At 40.1% G+C, this 18,723-nt stretch overlaps 1 protein-coding gene across 4 annotated transcripts in view; it reads left to right on the plus strand.

The window, feature by feature from the left end:
* The window catches only part of LOC134344448 (threonine synthase-like 1), a 134,736-nt gene that overhangs the window by 89,701 nt on the left and 26,312 nt on the right, over positions 1-18,723 (plus strand). For 3 of the 4 annotated variants that reach the window (XM_063044261.1, XM_063044259.1, XM_063044258.1), the window contains exon 2: positions 1,506-7,707. In XM_063044261.1, coding sequence (XP_062900331.1) covers positions 1,534-3,780 — 2,247 coding nt within the window. In that variant the 5' untranslated portion in view covers positions 1,506-1,533 and the 3' untranslated portion in view covers positions 3,781-7,707. Of the gene's footprint in view, positions 1-1,505; positions 7,708-18,723 lie in introns of those variants that run through there. The other variant, XM_063044262.1, reaches the window with a different exon arrangement.

An 18,723-nucleotide genomic window follows, 5' to 3' on the forward strand; every position in this document is an offset into this window, starting at 1 on the left:
GATAAGTTTACTTAAAACTTTGGATAGTCAGCCTAGATTGTTACACCCAATTCCGTGGAGTAGTTTATGTTAGGTGAGTGACTGGACCATGACATTTCATTAAATTACTCTGTTCCTTTGATTTTAAAAAAATGAGTTTTATTTTGTAGTTATGAACATGCTTTAAAGGTGAACTTACCTCACCTCCCTATTGGTCAATATGGTAAAGAAATTCACGTTTGATTGTAAATGCCGAATGTCTGTGCATTTAGCTGTTTGTCACCTCCTGCACGTCCATTCCAGTGAAGTAATTTCAAACACTTGTGCAGAGATTGACAATAATTGGCAGCCAGTAGTCTCAAATTTGTTGTATGATTCATGCATCATTTAAAATCTGGTCTTGGATTTGGAAAGAATTGTGTGAGCACTGGAGATTCCATCCATATTCAGATTTATAAATTACATTATTGGTGGTGATGTGAAAGATTTTTAATATTAGCACGTCACTGCAAATACTTTCTGTGATGACGCGCTTTTTTTTCAAAAAGCTTGGTGGAACGTTTGGTCGAGTAAGTCCTTTGTTAGTACGTTTCTGTGATCTCCATGTTTTATGAGCTTAATTATATGTTTTCAATAGCTGGTTTTTATTTATAATACAGTTCTCTCAAAGAAATAGCTGTTGTTTTTTGTGGATAATATTGAGACAACATTGGTCTGGACTTTGTTGATTAATATTGATAGTTCTTGCATAACTATCAGGAATTGCTAAATTTAAGATGAAGTAACCAAGATTCATACAAGTATAGACAAATTGAGGAAGACAACAAAAATACTTTTCAATACTTGCAGCTTGTATTCAATACCTTGAATCCTCTAGATTCTACGTGAAGTCCAGAGGTTTGCTAAGGGTAACAGGCACTTAGAATACGAAGTGCCTTTTTGGTCCAGTATTAAGTTAGATTGATGCAAGAATATCAACCATATTGATTCTAATGCAGGTTGTTTGGCTGTGGGGAAGAAAGGAAAAGGGAAAGTATGTTTCTTTTTAAATCGGGTTTAATTTTTTTTAGATGTTTTTAATTGATTATATTTTAAAATAAATTTAATGATTATAAACCTCTAACAACAGCATTTCCTTTCCAGGCTTTTCGGAATTATTTGCAATGATACAGCTTTTGCTCTGTCTGCAAATTTTCAAAGCTGGATTCTTGCAAATTGTCAAGACTGCAATAGAATTTTGGAACACAGTCTTACAACCCATTGCTACCCCACTTCTGTCCCTTATTGGACAGAAGGTCATGATGTCTAAGCTGATTTCTACAGGTATACATTACCTGAATTTTAACAATTGTGGGATTATACAATTGAAATATCCAATTTATCTTAGTAAAAAAAACAAAATAGAAAATAAGGTGATGAATGTTTAAAATAGTACAAATTAGTCTGTGTTGTTAATTATTTTCTGTGTTTTTGAGGGTGTTTAATGATGTTTAATATTTTAAAACAATTTTTCTTTTCTTTTTTAGGTAATGTCCCCTTGGACAGAAGGTCATAATGTCTAGGCTGATTTCTACAGGTGCACGTTACCTGACACACAGACTTCTTTACATGAATGTGTATGACCCATCTTTAGTTTCAGTGAATACGAGGTGTGTTTTATCATATTTAAGGACACTCCCACGTTATAAACATCCTGTGTCATTGCTGTCCACACTGTGTTCATTGGTGGATGAAAAAAATATTGTTCTTCTGGGTGCTCCTGGTGCAAGGAAGACAAGAGTGGGGGTCATTCTTGGCCAGTTGACAGGCCTTCCTGTGATCGATATTGCTGAAGTACTTGAAAAAACCTGGCATATGAGTGTAAATCAGAAGCTTCAGCAGATTGGTGATGAATTATTTTTGCAAGAGGAGGGTGAAATTCTTAAGAGCTTATCAATAACTCGAAGCATTATTACTCTTACTGGGTCCAATCCAATGCATCCCCAGAGTATGTACCACATAAAAAAGAATGGAATCATTATTTATCTTGATGTACCTCTTGAAGATTTACTTGAAAGACTTGAAGGGATGAAGGTAGATCATATTGTTGGGCTGAGGCCTGGCATTCCGGTACAAGAATTTCTTCAGTGCAGACAACAATTTTACCACAAGTGGTATGACATACGGATTCTATGTCATTTTGGTGATACATCAGAAACTGTTGCTGAGAAAGTTCTTGATGCTTTGAAGAGACATCAAGGCTCGAGTGCATTTATTTCCACAAGAAGTATAGCTAAAACTCCTGAGTTAATGAAAGATCCCAGCACCTTCACTGATGTTCTTATTGAAGGCTTGGCTTTGGATGGCGGTCTCTATGTCCCTGCGGATTCTCTTCCAGAAATAACTGTTGGAGAGTGGCAAAGGCTGGTTGAGGCATCTTATGCTGAGCGGGCACAGGTCCTTCTGGAGAGGAGTGTGCACCCTGACGATGTGCCACCTGTCAAGCTGCGAAAGATGGTGAAAAGAGCTTATGGACAGAACTTTACATGTAACAGCATTGCACCAATCAGACATTTGACTGATAATCTGTTTCTTCTTGAATTATTCCATGGGCCTACAGCATCCTTCAAAGATTTTGCTTTGCAAATGATGCCACAGCTATTTGCTTATTGTATGCCTAGGACTTGCAGTTACCTGATTCTAATGGCTACATCTGGGGATACAGGGAGTGCTGTTCTGGATGGTATCAGTTGTCTCAGTGATAATGACAAGCAGAGAATATCAGTTCTTACATTTTTTCCCGAAGAGGGAATTAGTCTGATTCAGAAGGAACAGATGATTAGTTATGAAGGGGAAAATGTAAAGACAGTAGGTGTCAAGTCTAACTTTGAATTCTGTCAGACAACCATGAAACAGATACTCACAAATTCCAATTACACTGGCTTTCTGACAGTTGAATATGGGTCAGCTCTGAGCACTGCAAACTCAATAAACTGGGCTTGTCTGCTGCCACAGGTAATCTATCATGCCTCTGCCTATCTTGATCTAATCAAGCAAGGCATAATTGCTTTTGGAGATCCAGTTGATGTTTGCATTCCCACAGGGAATTTTAGCAACGTATTGGCAGCAGTATATGCAAAATGCATGGGGATTCCAATTCGAAAATTCATTTGTGCTTCAAATCAAAATAATGCTCTGACCAATTTCATAAAAACAGGCAAATATGATTTGAGATATAGAACTGTAACAACTTCCTTGTCTCCAGGATTAGATGTTCTCAGGCCCTCAAATTTTGAGAGATATTTACACCTTGTTGCACATGGCGACGGGCAGCTGATGAGGGAGTTGTTTTCGCAGTTGGATGAAAGGAACCACTTTCAGGTGCCAGATACTTTGCTGAGGAGAATTCAACATAACCTTGTGTCAGATTGGTGTTCAGAGGAAGAGTGCTTGGCTGCTATATACTCAGTGCATAAGTCTGCAGGATACATTTTGGACCCACACACGGCCGTAGCAAAAGTTGTAGCAGACCGTCAGCAAGACCGAAGCTGTCCAGTTATTATTTCGTCAACAGCTCATCCTTGTAAGTTCGCAGCTGGTGTGTTGCAGGCTTTGGGAGTTAAGGAAATTGGCCAGCATCCAATCGATCAGCTGCAGATGTTGAATTCCCTAAACTCATTGCCTTCTGTTCACAAAACTGTGCTGCAGAGAATTGGCAAGATTCATGTCCAGAATTGGCAAGATTCATGCCCAGCAGATCCAAATGTATTTATGGATACTATAGAAAACTTTATTCAACAAAAATTCATGAGAGTTATTTAAATTACTTGATTTTCACCTGTAAACTCTTGATTCATTATGATCGAAGTTTGAGGAATGAAAATCTCTTTATGTTTTAAGCTGAATTTGGAAGCATTGTATGTTCTCTCATGTTTGGATTGTCCTGGAGCACGTGTATTAACCGAATCCTGTTCCTTTATGCGGCCTTTAAGCTTCTGTCATCCACTGTATGAACATCTTTGTCATTAACAGATTATATAGGATAAATATTTCAGCAGTAAGAGAAGCATTGTATCTGCTACTGTGAAGCAAACAGAAGCTAGAGGTTATTGGAGGAGATCTCTTACCTAACATTGGCCACAACATAATCCAGTTTGAAGTACTTAAGGAAAATAAAGACCAGAACATATTGAAGGTAAAATGCTTAACTGTGGAGAAGCTAATTTCTTTTGAAGTTGATTAAGAAAAGGACCCTTTTCTCCTTGGAGTGATAGAGGATGAGAGGTGACCTGATAGAGGTGTACAAGATAATGAGAGGCATTGATCGTGTGGATAGTCAGAGGCTTTTCCCCAGGGCTGAAATGGCGAGCATGAGAGGGCATAGTTTTAAGGTGCTTGGAAGCAGGTACAGAGGAGATGTCAGGGATAAGTTTTTTTTACGCAGAGAGTGGTGAGTGTGTGGAATGAGCTGCTGGCAGCGGTGGTGGAGGCGGAAATGATAGAGTGTTTTAAGAGACTCCTCGATGGCTACATAGAGCTTAGAAAAATAGAGGACTATGAGTAAAGCCTAGGTAGTTCTAAGGTAGGAACATGTTCGGCACAGCTTTATGGGCCGAAGGGCCTGTATTGTGCTGTAGGTTTTCTATGTTTCTATGACCCACCAGTTAGATTGTGGAACTGTGCAATATTGAAACGATGAAGACACTCTTGGAATAGAGTGTTCATGTGGTAAGTAAACATATTTACCTGAATGATAAAGATACAACATCCAGTACTACTGCATCTGAATGACAAGGAAGTATAAAACAAGCAGGAAAAATGGTACTTATGACAAATATCAAGAGCAAGATTCATGTACTACCCAGGAAAACAATGGGAACTACAGAGATCTGAAAAAGTTATTGCTGGTTGTGAGAAATTAATAACATTAGTTTAAAGTGCAAAGCGTTTTATAAGTAATAATAAGACCTGTGGTCAGATCTTTGTGAAGGCAATACAAAATATTCATTTAACACTTGTTCCAGAAACTATGGCAGAAGTATCAATTGAGTCCTTTGCATGTAAGAGCAACCTCAAGTTTTGAAGGTTACACTAAAGGAGTAGAGGGAGTTTTTTCAACAGAACCTAGTAGAGAGAGGAGAAAAACCAAAAAAAAAATTAATGTGGTTGAGGAAAGAATAAATGCTGAAAATAGTAGAGGAATTGTTTGCAACTTTTCATTCCTCATTGGATGCAGAAGTAATGTTAAAGTGCTAATTGTTACCTAATATTGTACAACTACTCAAGGTAGGGAGAGAAGCTAGGAAACAGGTCAGTCAACCTGTAGGGATTATTTTACTCCTTATTTTATTTAGAATTTCAGGGCAGAACAGATCCTTCCACCCACTAGCCAACCTATTTAACACTAGTCTAATCACAGGACAATTTACAATGACCAGTTAACCTTACTAACTGGTATATCTTTGGACTGTGGGAGGAAACTGGAGCACCTGGAGGAAATACAGGTGGTCACAAGTAAAACTTACAAACTTCTTACAGACAGCACTGGATTGAACTTCGACCTCCGATTCCCTAAGCTGTTAACCGTGTCACACTTACTGTGGTGCCCCACAGTATTCTTCACTTGTCCATTGCATAATAGAGAGATACAGCACAGAAACAGGTTGCTTGGCCCATCATCTCTGTGCAATCATCAAGCTCTATTTTTATACTAATCCTGCTGATGTCCATATTGGTCTCTATATATTCCCATAAACTCCCCTCAAGCGACCACCACTTAACTATATACCAGCGGCAATTGGCTAATTAATCTATCAACCTGTATTTTTTTTCTGGGATTTATGAGGAGACTGGTGCACCCAGAAACAATCCATCTGGTCACAGGGAAAACAAGCAAACAGCATTGAAGGTCAGTATTGAACTTGAGTTGTGGAACTGTGAGGCAATTAACATGTTGAAGTTTAATCCTGAATTGCTGTATTTAACTAGCCTTAACCACCTGGGCGGTCACAGTTTCAAAAGAACAGGTCTGCTATTTGTAACTGTGATGAGAAAAGAGTGGTGAATCTTTGGGATTTTCTATCCAGGAGGACTCGTGTCGTGAGGGTATTCTTGACAGAGATGCTTCGACTTTTGGATATTAAGGAAATCTAAGGATATGGGAATAGTACAGGAAAATAGTGTCAATATAAAAGACCAGGCATAGTTTTACTGAATGGCAAAGCAAGTGCAGAGGGGGCCAAATTGTGTATTCCTTGTATTTCCTTGTTCTTATATTGGAGTTGTAATTTTATTTTCAAAGAAATAAATGGTGTTTATCAGTAAAATTTTCTTACTGTTCCATATAACATGCTTGCTTGTATACATGTATACATATTATCATTGGCTCCTGATAATCAGTTCCATTACTTAAACAAGATTGTCACATTTTAATTGTTAGTTTCTTAGTTTCCAAATTATTTTGAAGATGGTAATTTAGGGTGTCTGATCTTCTGGTGTCTTCAATGATCCTGATAAATCAGTATCACTCTGTCTATTTTATTCTAGAATGAGCAGAATTTCTCCCAAGCAAGCAGTGTATTAAACAGCTTTACTAGATATAAAAGCATATATCTAGTGTATGAAATCATACAATTGTGTAGTTCCAGGAAACTCTATTTATGAATGTTATTTGTAGGTTAATGATTAGAGAAATCCACTTGTGTCAGTTGTCTCTGTGGCAGGTGTTAAGGTTCCAGCTGGTTAATTCATAAAATTTACTATAATATCTGACACTCACAGTCAACATGCACATGGGAGACATTGTGTTGGAGTTGCCAAACATGGCTCCAAGTGATTAGTCCCTGGACTTTGCAATTTCCTACTAATTCCTGGCTTCACTTTTGAAGGTCAGCTAAAAAGCTGGCCATGACCAATCTCAGCCAACTCCTAAGACCAGTCTTGGCTTTATTGTAGGCATATTTTGTGTAATAGAGAGCAGGTCTCATGACAAAAGCTGTCCTTACCAGTACTGGCTAAAGGTGCGCATATTATTGAATTTGAGGCAAATGCATCTTTGTTGTTGTTCCTTTTCATACCCTGTAGCGCATCAAGTGGCAATCTTGCTATTTCTTTAGCATTTGTCTTTTTTTTTACGAGGCTGAGTTGCTTGCTCGACGCTCAACCCAGCACGGATGGAAAGTGTGCAAGGAGCTGGTTGTATTCAAACCCAGGACCACTCGCCTCGAAGTCCAGTGTGGATGCCACTGCACCACCGGCTGGCTAAAATACATCTTTGATGGCATTCAAAATGAGAGTCATTGTCATTCTGTAGACATAATAACAGGTTCTGCACAACTATCAGTTAACTACATAATTGAGTCCAAAGTGAGCCTATCATCTTTCCTGCTTGAATTTCTAATCCTCATCCTCAGTGGAAATACTGGATTATGGAATCACACAAAGCAAATTTACTTTGTGGAATGAGATTAAATTAAAGGAATTCCCATTTACTCTAACGTAGAACAAAAAAATGTGTCGAGTCAGTGCAAATATGCGTAAATATTTTCCATTTCTGAATTCTCAGTGGTGTTTAAAGAGTTTGTTCTACTTGCCATGTATTGAGCAAATCAATTTTGTTGTAAGAAAAGTAAATGTTGACTTATTGAGCAGATGTTGTGTCCCAGATTACAACTTTGATTGGATTTTTAATTATTTGATTTGTACTGATTGGAAAAACTGACTTGAAGACCATTAAAATTTAAAATCCTTTTTATTCTCTCATTTCTTCAGGAGTCAGAATGCTGGGGAGACTTTGTCTTTCTTTAAATTAAGCAATGAACAGCAAAAGTTGGCAAGGTGATCTGAGCAAAAGCTGTCAGCCCAAGTCAAAAGTTCTGGTAGATGGCACTGCTAGTACCAGTCTAAGTAAATGTTCTAGTCTTACATGTAAAGAACCTTTTGAATACCCAAAACACTTAGTGGTTTTTAAAGTTTTATGTTTTAGGCTATAGACTCTGTGAAGGGGAAGAGTTATCTTGTTGAATTCGGTGTGTGGAGAATGGCATAATTTGGATAAAAAAGTGAAAATGGATAGCAGATTGGTATTGTGCCACTTAAACTCACTTAGTTGAAGCCCGGAGTTATCATGAAATTTTGAGCGAAAGGCCCAACGACATAAAATGAACTTTCCTGAAGGCATTCAGTTGGCTTTTTTTCTCGATGAGCACTCTAACGATAATAGATGCAGCTTTTATGGAGCAATACAGGTGAGCCTGTGCACCCAATTCCAATGTATAACACAGTAACACACGCATACCATAAGGTATAGGAGCAAAATTAGGCTATTCGGCATATGGAGTGTTCTGCCATCTCAGTATGGCTGTTTCATTATCCCTGCCAACCATTCTCCTGATAACCTTTGACACCCTAACTTATCAAGAACTAATGAATGTCAGCTTCAAGTATACCCAATAACTTGGCCTCTACAGCTGTCTGCGGCAATGAATTCCACAGGTTCACCACCTCTGGCTAGAGAAATTCCACCTCATCTCTGTTCTAAATGGATCTGAGGCTGTGCCCTCTGGTCTTAGATTCACTCACTATAGGAAACATCCTCTCTGTTCAGTATTCAACAGTTTTCAATGAGATCACCCCTCATTCTTCTAAACTCTGGTGAATACAGGCCTAGAAGCATCAAACCCTCCTCATAGGTTAACCTTTTTCTTCCTAAGATCGTTCTTGTGGGCCGCCTCTGGACTCTCTCCAATGTCAGCACATATTTTCTTAGATAAGGGGCTCAAAACTGCACACAATACTTCAAATGTGGTCTGACCAATGCCCTGTAAACCCTTAGCATTACATCCTTGCTTTTATATTGTAACCCTCTGGATATGAATGCCAACACTGTATCTGCTTTCCTTGTCACCAATGCGGTCTGCAAGTTAACTTTTAGAGAATCCTTCAGAAAGACTCCCAAATCTCCTTGCATCTCTGATTTTTGAAATTTTGCCCCATTTAGAAAATAGACTACACCTTTATTCCTTCTAACAAAGTGCATGACCATTCACTTTCCTACACTATTTTCCATCTGTCACTTCTTTGCCTATACTCCCAATCTGCCTTAAGTCCTTCTGTGGACTTCCTGCTTCCTAGCACTACCTACACCTCCACTTAACCTCAGATCATCCACAAACTAGGCCACAAAGCCATCAATTCTGTCATCCATATCATTGACATATAACATGCAAAGAAATGGTCCTGACATTGACCCTTGCGGAATAACACTAGTTACATCAGCCAAGCAGAAAAAGTTCCCTTTATTCCCACTCTGCCTACTGCCCATCAACCAATCTTCTATCTATGCTAAAATCTTCCCTGCAATAGCATAGACCCTCATCTTGTTAAGCAGCTTCATGTGTGGCACCTTCTCCAAGGCCTTCTGAAAATCCAAGTGAACAACATCCACTGACTGTTCTTTGTCTATCTTGCCTGTTATGTCCTCAAAGAATTTCAACAGACTTGACAGGCAAGATTTCCCTTTCAGGAAACCATGCTGACTTTGATCTATTTTATCATGTACCTCCAAGTACCTCCAAACCTTATCCTTAAAAATGGAATCCAACATCTTCCCGACCACTGAAGTAGGGCTAACAGGCCTATTACTTCCTTTCTTCTGTCTCTCTCCCTTCTTAAAGAGTGGAGTGACATTTGCAATTTTCCAGTCCTCTGGAACTATTTCAGAATCTAGTGAATCTTGAACTATCCATACTACTGCCTCCACAATCTCTTCAGTTATCTCTTTTGGAACAATTGGCTGTAGTCCATCTGGTCCAGATGACTTGCCCTCCTTCGGACCTTACGGCTTCCCAGGCATCATTGTAGTAATAGCGACTACACCCACTTCTGCCAGCCTGACACTCAAATTTCTGGCATACTCCTAGTGTCTTCCAAAGTGAACACTAATGAAAAATACGTAAGTTCATCTGCCATTTCTTTGCTTCCATTACAAACTGAGGGTGATTAATATTCTCGCGGGCAGGTTTGTTAGAGCTGTTAGGGTTTAAACTAATTTGGCAGGAGGAATGGGAACAGGAGATAAGGGACTCTGGATAGGACGGATGATAAAAAAGCAAAGATAGCATGCTAACATTGTTACGAAGGGCAGGAAAATGATAGGACAAAATTGCAGCCCTGTAGGGTGAGTATCAGTGCATTCAGGATGCAGAATCAAAAAGGGTAGCAAATACAGTACTCAAAACTTTGTATCTCAATGGGCGGAATAGAAGAAATAAGGTAGATAATCTTTTTGCCCTTTTACAGATCATTAGGTATGATGTTGTGGCCATCACTGAATCGTGGCTGAAGGATGGCTATAGTTGGGAGCTGAATGTCCAAGATTACATGTTATATCAGAGGGATAGGAAGGTAGGCGGAGAGAGTGCCGTTGTTATGCTGGTAAAGATGGCATCAAATCATTAGAAAGATGTGACATAGCTTTAGAAGATGTTGAATCCTTGTAATTTGAGATAAGAAACTGCAAGGGAGAAAGGATCCTGATGACAGTTATGTACAGGCCTCCAAGCAGGAGCTGGGACGTGGACTACAGAATACAACAGGAAATGGAAAAGGTGTATCAAAAGGAAAATGTTATGATAGTATGGGAGATTTTAACATGCAGGTAGATTGGGAAAATCAGGTTGGTAATGGATCCCAAGAGAGTGAATTTGTTGAATGCCAATGAGATGGCTTTTCAGAGCAGCTTGTCATTGAGCCTACTAGAGGATCAGCTATACTGGACTGGGTGTCATGTAATGAACCGAAGGTGATTAGGGAGCTTAAAGTAAAAGAATCCTTAGGAGGGTGTGATCACAATATGACTGAGTTCAACTTGAAATTTGATAGGGAGAAAGTAAAGTCTGATGTAGCAGTATTTCAGTGGAGTAAAAGAAATGACAGTGGTATGAGAGAGGAGTTGGCCATAGTAAATTGGAAGGAGATGCTGGCAGGGCTGACAGCAGAGCAGCAACGGCTTGAGTTCCTGGGGAAAAAAAATGAGGAAAGTGCAGGATAGATGTATTCCAAAAACAAATACTCAAATAGCAAAATAATACAACTGTGGTTGCCAAGGGAAGTCAAAGCTAATGTAAAAGCAAAAATTAGTGGGACGAAAGAGGATTGGGAAGCTCTTAAAAACCTACAGAAGGCAACTAAAGGAATCATTAGAAGGGAAAAGATGAATGCAAGTTAGCTAACAATGTTGAATAGGAAAAGCTTTTCCAAGTATATAAAAAATAAAAGAGGGATGAGAGTGGGTATAGAGCCACTAGAAAATGAGGCTGAAGAAATAATAACAATGGTCAAGGAGATGGCAGACGAACTAATTGAGTATTTTGCATCAGTCTCCACTATGGAAGGCATTAGCAGTGTGTCAGGTATTGAAGAGTGTGAGGGAAGTGAGTGCAGTTACTATAACAAGGGAGAAGGTGCTTCAAAAGCTTAAAAACCTAAAAGATGCATAAATCACCCAGACCAGATGAACTGCACCCTAGGGTTCTGAAAGAGGTTGGAAAATGCATGGTCATGCACTTTGGTAGCAGAAATAGATGTGAAGACTGTTTTCCAAATAGGGAGAAAATCCAAAAATCTGAGATGCAAAGGGACTTGGGAGTCCTTGTACAGAACACCCTAAAGGTTAACTTGCAGGTTGAGTTGGTGGTGAGGATGGCAAATGCAATGTTAGCATTCATTTTAAGAGGCCTTGAATACAAGAGCAGGGATGTGATGCTGAGGCTTCATAAGGCACTGGTGAGGCCTCGCCTTGAATATTGTGAACAGTTTTGGGCTCCTTACCTAAGAAAAGATGTGCTCGCATCGAGAGGGTTCAGAGAGGTTCACAAGGATGATTCTGGGAATGAAAGGGTCATTGTATGAGGAACGTTTGATGGCTCTGTACCTGTACTCACTGGAATTTAGAAGGATGATGAGGGATCTTATTGAAACATTCTGAATGTTGAAAGGCCTAGACAAAGTAGATGTGAAAAGGATGTTCCCATGCTGGGGCAGTCTAGCACAAGAGGGCACGGCTTCAAGATAGAGGGGCATCCATTTTAAACAGAGATGTGGAGAAATTTCTTTAGCCAGAGGATGGTGAATTTGTGGAATTTGCTACCACAGGCAGCTGTGGAGGCCAGGTCACTGGGTGTATTGGAGCAGAGATTGATAGGTTATTGATTGGTCACAGCATCAAAGGTTATGGGGAGAAGGTCAGGGAGTGGGCTGAGGGGAGGGAAGAAAGATTAGGCATGAATGAAAGGCGAAGCAGACTCAGGCTAAATGGCCTAATTCTGCTCCTATGTCTTTTGGTATATATTCTTACTACCTCTCCAGTGTCATTTTCCAGTGGTCTGATATCCACTGTCACCTCTCTTTTGCTCTTTATGTATCTAATTTTGCTATATTATATGTTCTCTCTTTTGCTTTTATGGTGCCTATGACTTCTCTTGTTAGCCTTGGTTGTGCCATCCTCACTTTAGAATACGACTTCATTTTTGGGATGTATTTATTCTGTGCCTTCCAAATTGCTTTCAGAAACACCAGCAATTAATGTTTTGCCGTCATCTCTGCTAGTGTCCTCTTCCAATCAATTATGGCCAGATCCTGTCTCATGTCTCTGTAAATCTGTTTATTCCACTGTTATAATGATACATCTGACTTTAGCTTCTCTTTTTCAAACTGCAGAGTGAATTCTATCATATTATGATCACTGCTACCCGAGGATTCCTTTACCTTAAGCTTACTCATCAAATCTGTTTCATTACATAACGCCTGATCAAGAGTTGCCCTTCCCCTTGTGGTCTCAACCACAAGCTGCTCTAAAAAGCCATCTCATAGGCATTCTACAAATTCCCTCTCTTGGGATCCAGTGCCAACCTGATTTTCCCAATCTACCTGCAGATTGAAATCTGCCATGACTAACATAAGATTGCCCTTTTTACATGCCTTTTATATCTCCCATTGTAATGTATATCCCACATCCTGGCTACTGTTTCCAGCAAGGTCTTTTTACCCTTGCAGTTGGCAGTTTAATTCTTCTCACAAGGATTCTATATCTTCTGATCTCATGCCAACTCTTTCTAAGGATACAATTTCATTTTTTATCAACAGAGCCATCACCGCGCCCCCCCACCCCGCCCCACCAAGCTGCCTGTCCTATTGATACGATATGTATTGTTGGATGTTAAGTTCCGAATTATGATCTTTCAGCCATGGCTGAGAGATGTCCACACTGCCCACAACCAGCCAATCTCTAACTGCACTACAAGATCATCTACCTTATTTCATATATTGCGTGCATTCAATTATAGCACCTTCAGACCTGTATTAATCACCCTTTTCAATTTTGGCCCCCCGGTTATACTTTAACTAATCGTACTGATTACAGTTTTGCTCTATCCTCCCTCACCGTCTCACTACACACAACATCTATGGTACTTGCATACCAAATGCCCCGTCTTCCACCCTATCACTCTGTTCCCATTCCCCTGCCAAATTATGTTAAACCCCCACCCCCCCATCAGCTCTAGCAAACCTGCCTGCAAGAATATTGGTTCCCCTGAAGTTCAGGTGTAACAGGTCCTTTTTGTTCAGGTCATACCTTCTCCAGAAGAGATCCCAATAATCTCAGAAATCTGAAACCCTGTACCCTGCACCACTTCCATATCCATTCATTCATCCGTACTATTATCCTGTTCCTGCCCTAGCTAACACGTGTTACTAAGAGTAATCTTTCATGCCCACAGAATCTTCTGCCTGCTTCTCCATCTGTGGAATCCACTGTCACTACTGCTTTCCTCCCTTTTCCCTTCTCAGTTGCAAAGCCAGACTCAGTGCCAGAGGCCTTGTCTTGATGGCTTCCTATTGGTAGATTATTCCCCCAACAATATCTAAAGTACTATACTTATCAGTGAGGGGAGCAGACACAAGGCTACTTTACACTGGCAGCCTATTCCCTTTCCCTCTCCTGATAGTAACCCAGGTACCTGTCTCCTGAAAGTTATGAGTGATTACCTCCCTGTAGTTTCTAATACTTTTTTCTCCATGAGAGCCAAAGATCTTCCAGCTGCGGTCCCAATTCCCTTACATGGTCTCTAATGAGCTGCAGGTCGATGCATTTTGTGCTGATGATGTTATTAGGGAAAGTGGAGGTCTCCCAGAGTTCCCACATCTCACACAAAGAACATGGCATTAACTCTGGACCCATCCTTACAGCACTAGCTACAGCATGTATTAATAGACAAAGAAAGAGAAAAAAATAGAAATTTACTTCGAACCTGCTCCTGTTTTCCCCTAAGCCTGTTGAGTCAGTGATCAGTCTAACACTAGCCCACTCACACAATGCCTGCTTCCACAATGGCCGCTTCACTAAAGCCTTGCTTCTTTTTATTGGCCTTTGCCATGTGCCTCATATATCATCGGCAAGTTCTAAAATGTTCCGAACTCTTTTTAAACTTCACATTGTCTCAGCCAAACAAGTGATTGCTTGTGATGATTGCAGCCTGCCAAAAACGAATTTCACATTGGTTTGGAGACAGAGAATGAAAAGATAATGGATTCTTCAATGCAATATTAAAAGTTCTGTGAGTGGACAATTCCTCTTCCTGTCTGCTTCAAATTTCTTGGACTGAACATCACTAATAGCATATCTTGGTGTACGTGACATCCATGTAGATGCCACTGCCAAGACAGCTCACCTGTGCCCCTTACATGATACTTCTTTCCTGGCCGAAAACATCGACTGCTTACTCTTTTCCATGGATGGTGCCTGGCCTGCTGAGTTCCTCCAGCATTTTGTGTGTGTTACTTTGGATATACAGCACCTGCATGCTTCCTTGTGTTTTTATTCAAATTCTCCTTTTGGCTAATACTCTCTACTCCAGGCATCATCCCAGTAAACCTCTTCTGTACTCTCTCTGAAACTTTAATATCCTTCCTGCAAATTAGTAGCCAAAATTGCACAAAATACTCTAAGTATGACCTAATCAAAGTTTTAAACAGTTGCAACATTTTTGTCTAAGTCATTTATATACAGTATATCAGAGTCTACATGGCTTTTATACTCAACAGCCTGACTGATGAAGGCAAGCATGTGTTATGCATTCTTTCCACCCAATCTATTGTGTTGTTATTTTCAGGAACTTGGACTCCCAAGATCCCTCTGTACACCAATGCTTCTAAAAGGTTCTGCTGTACTCTTACCCCCTTTACCTCTAAATCTGCAACACTTCACACTTCAATTTCATCTGCCATTTCTGTCCATATCTGCAACTGATCTATATCAGAATCAGGTTTATTATCACCAGCACATGACATGAAGTTTGTTAACTTAGCAGCAGCAGTTCAATGAATACATAATCTAGCAGAGAGAGAGAAAAAAATAAAGCTTAATAAATAAACAAGTAAATCAATTACGTATATTGAATTGATTTTTTAAACAATGTGCAAAAACAGAAATACTGTATATTAAAAAAAGTGAGATAGTGTCCAAAGCTTCAATGTCCATTTAGGAATTGGATGGCAGAGGGGACAAAGCTATTCCTAAATCGCTGAATGTGTGCCTTCAGGCTTCTGTATCTCCTACCTGGTGGTAACAGTGAGAAAAGGGCATGCCCAGAGTTCTGGAGGTCCTTAATAATGGACGCTGCCTTTCTGAGACACCGCTCCCTAAAGATGTCCTGGGTACTTCGTAGGTTAGTGCCCAAGATGGAGCTGACTAGATTTACAACCTTATGCAGCTTCTTTCGGTCCTGTGCAGTAGCCCATCTATACCAGACAGTGATGCAGCCTGACAGAATGCTCTCTACGGTACAACTATAGAAGTTTTTGAGTGTATTTGTTGACATGCCAAATCTCTTCAAACTCCTAATTTTTAAAAAAGGAGGGAGAGAGAAACCGGGGAATTATAGACCAGTTAGCCTAACGTCGGTGGTGGGGAAATTGCTGGAGTCAGTTATCAAAGATGTGATAACAGCACATTTGGAAAGCGGTGAAATCATCGGACAAAGTCAGCATGGATTTGTGAAAGGAAAATCATGTCTGACGAATCTCATAGAATTTTTTGAGGATGTAACCAGTAGAGTGGATAGGGGAGAACCAGTGGATGTGGTATATTTGGATTTTCAAAAGGCTTTTGACAAGGTGCCACACAGGAGATTAGTGTGCAAACTTAAAGCACACGGTATTGGGGGTAAGGTATTGATGTGGATGGAGAATTGGTTAGCAGACAGGAAGCAAAGAGTGGGAATAAACGGGACCTTTTCAGAATGGTAGGCGGTGACTAGTGGGGTACCGCAAGGCTCAGTGCTGGGACCCCAGTTGTTTACAATATATACTAATGACTTGGATGAGGGAATTAAATGCAGCATCTCCAAGTTTGCGGATGACACGAAGCTGGGTGGCAGTGTTAGCTGTGAGGAGGATGCTAAGAGGATGCAGAGTGATTTGGATAGGTTGGGTGATTGGGCAAATTCATGGCAGATGCAATTTAATGTGGATAAATGTGAAGTTATCCACTTTGGTGGCAAAAATAGGAAAACAGATTATTATCTGAATGGTGGCTGATTAGGAAAAGGGGAGGTGCAACGGGACCTGGGTGTCATTATACACCAGTCATTGAAAGTGGGCATGCAGGTACAGCAGGCGGTGAAAAAGGCGAATGGTATGCTGGCATTTATAGCAAGAGGATTCGAGTACAGGAGCAGGGAGGTACTACTGCAGTTGTACAAGGCCTTGGTGAGACCACACCTGGAGTATTGTGTGCAGTTTTGGTCCCCTAATCTGAGGAAAGACATCCTTGCCATAGAGGGAGTACAAAGAAGGTTCACCAGATTGATTCCTGGGATGGCAAGACTTTCATATGAAGAAAGACTGGATGAACTGGGCTTGTACTCGTTGGAATTTAGAAGATTGAGGGGGGATCTGATTGAAACGTATAAAATCCTAAAGGGATTGGACAGGCTAGATGCAGGAAGATTGTTCCCGATGTTGGGGAAGTCCAGAACAAGGGGTCACAGTTTGAGGATAAAGGGGAAGCCTTTTAGGACCGAGATTAGGAAAAACTTCTTCACACAGAGAGTGGTGAATCTGTGGAATTCTCTGCCACAGGAAACAGTTGAAGCCAGTTCATTGGCTGTATTTAAGAGGGAGTTAGATATGGCCCTTGTGGCTACGGGGATCAGGGGGTATGGAGGGAAGGCTGGGGTGGGGTTCTGAGTTGGATGATCAGCCATGATCATAATAAATGGCGGTGCAGGCTTGAAGGGCCAAATGGCCTACTCCTGCACCTATTTTCTATGTTTCTATGTTTCTATGCTTCTAAAGTATAGGCATTGTCTTGCCTTCTTTATGACTACATCAATATGTTGTGACTAGGTTAGATCCTCAGAGATCTTGACACTGAGGAACTTAAAGCTGCTGACTCTCTCCACTCTGATCCCTCTATGAGGATTGGTATGTGCTCCTTCGTCCTACCCTTCCTGAAGTCCACAACCAGCTCTTTCACCTTACTGACGAAAAAGGATTCTGCTGTATCCCTCTATGTACACCTCCAGCAACTGTATGCTATTTGCAAAACTACTAGTCTGCCTGTCTGCATCTTCATCCCAGTCAGTTATATAAATTACAGGATAAAATAAATTTTATCCCATCACTGACCCCTACGCAACCCCACTGGTCACAGACCCCCATTCTTCATGGGAACAACATCTGCTATCTACTATCCTCAAAAATCATCGTCATCTCAAAAAAACTCAATCAAATTTATAAGACATAAACTCTCAAGAAGAAGGGAAGTCAAATGTTTAAAAACTAACCCTATTTCTATTTTCTGTCTGACTTACTGCGTATTTCCTGCATTGTCAATGTTGATTGTTCCCTAATTCTGAAGTCTATCATTCTTAAGATATTTAGTAATTATTGGAATAATTCTCAATGGTATAAATTTTGTGAATTAAGAAGGCAAGAATAAACAATTATTGAATCAAGTCATGATTCAAAACTTGAAAGTGTATTGGATTGTGATGTGCAGTAATCTATTATCTACAAGATGAAATGCACAGGCTGGTGCAATGGGACAGATGGGAGATGACATCTATTGTTGAGGAATGCACTTTGGTGTGACACGAATGCAAAAAAGCAATGTAAGCTAGATGGCACAAATCTAGAAACAAGAACAGGCACATCTGTGGGCATATCTGCATATTTCATTCTAAATGGCAAACTGAGAAAATGCTTAAAATACAGGATCCTGAATCTTAAAAGAGGGGCACTGAGTGCAAGATCAGTGAAGTCATGGTATCACTTCAACCACATATTGAGCATTGTATCCCATTCCAATTGCCACTGTTTCAGAAAGATGTAAAGGCTTTACAGAAAGTGCAGAAGAGATTTGCCACAGTGATTCATAGAATGAGGGACTTTAATTTTGTCTCTAGACCAGAGAAGCTGTTCCTTTTGGAATAAAGGAGGATGTAAGGAGATGTGATAAGTATTTAAACTCATGAAGTACACAGAGAGAAACTTGCTGTTGGTTAAAGGATCAAAAACCAAGTAAATATAGATAAAAGACGCCTGGCAATTGAACCATAAGTGACATGAGGGTTGAACATTTTTACGTTCTAAGTGCTCACGGTTTGGAATACAGTTCTTTGATAATACTGGAATCAGACTCAATTGCATCACTTGAAAGGGAGCTGGATGAATAGAATGGAAGACTTTGTGGGATTTTGACAA

This window comes from Mobula hypostoma, chromosome 3 (genome assembly GCF_963921235.1).
Source record: "Mobula hypostoma chromosome 3, sMobHyp1.1, whole genome shotgun sequence".
In the NCBI taxonomy this organism is placed as follows: domain Eukaryota; kingdom Metazoa; phylum Chordata; class Chondrichthyes; order Myliobatiformes; family Myliobatidae; genus Mobula; species Mobula hypostoma.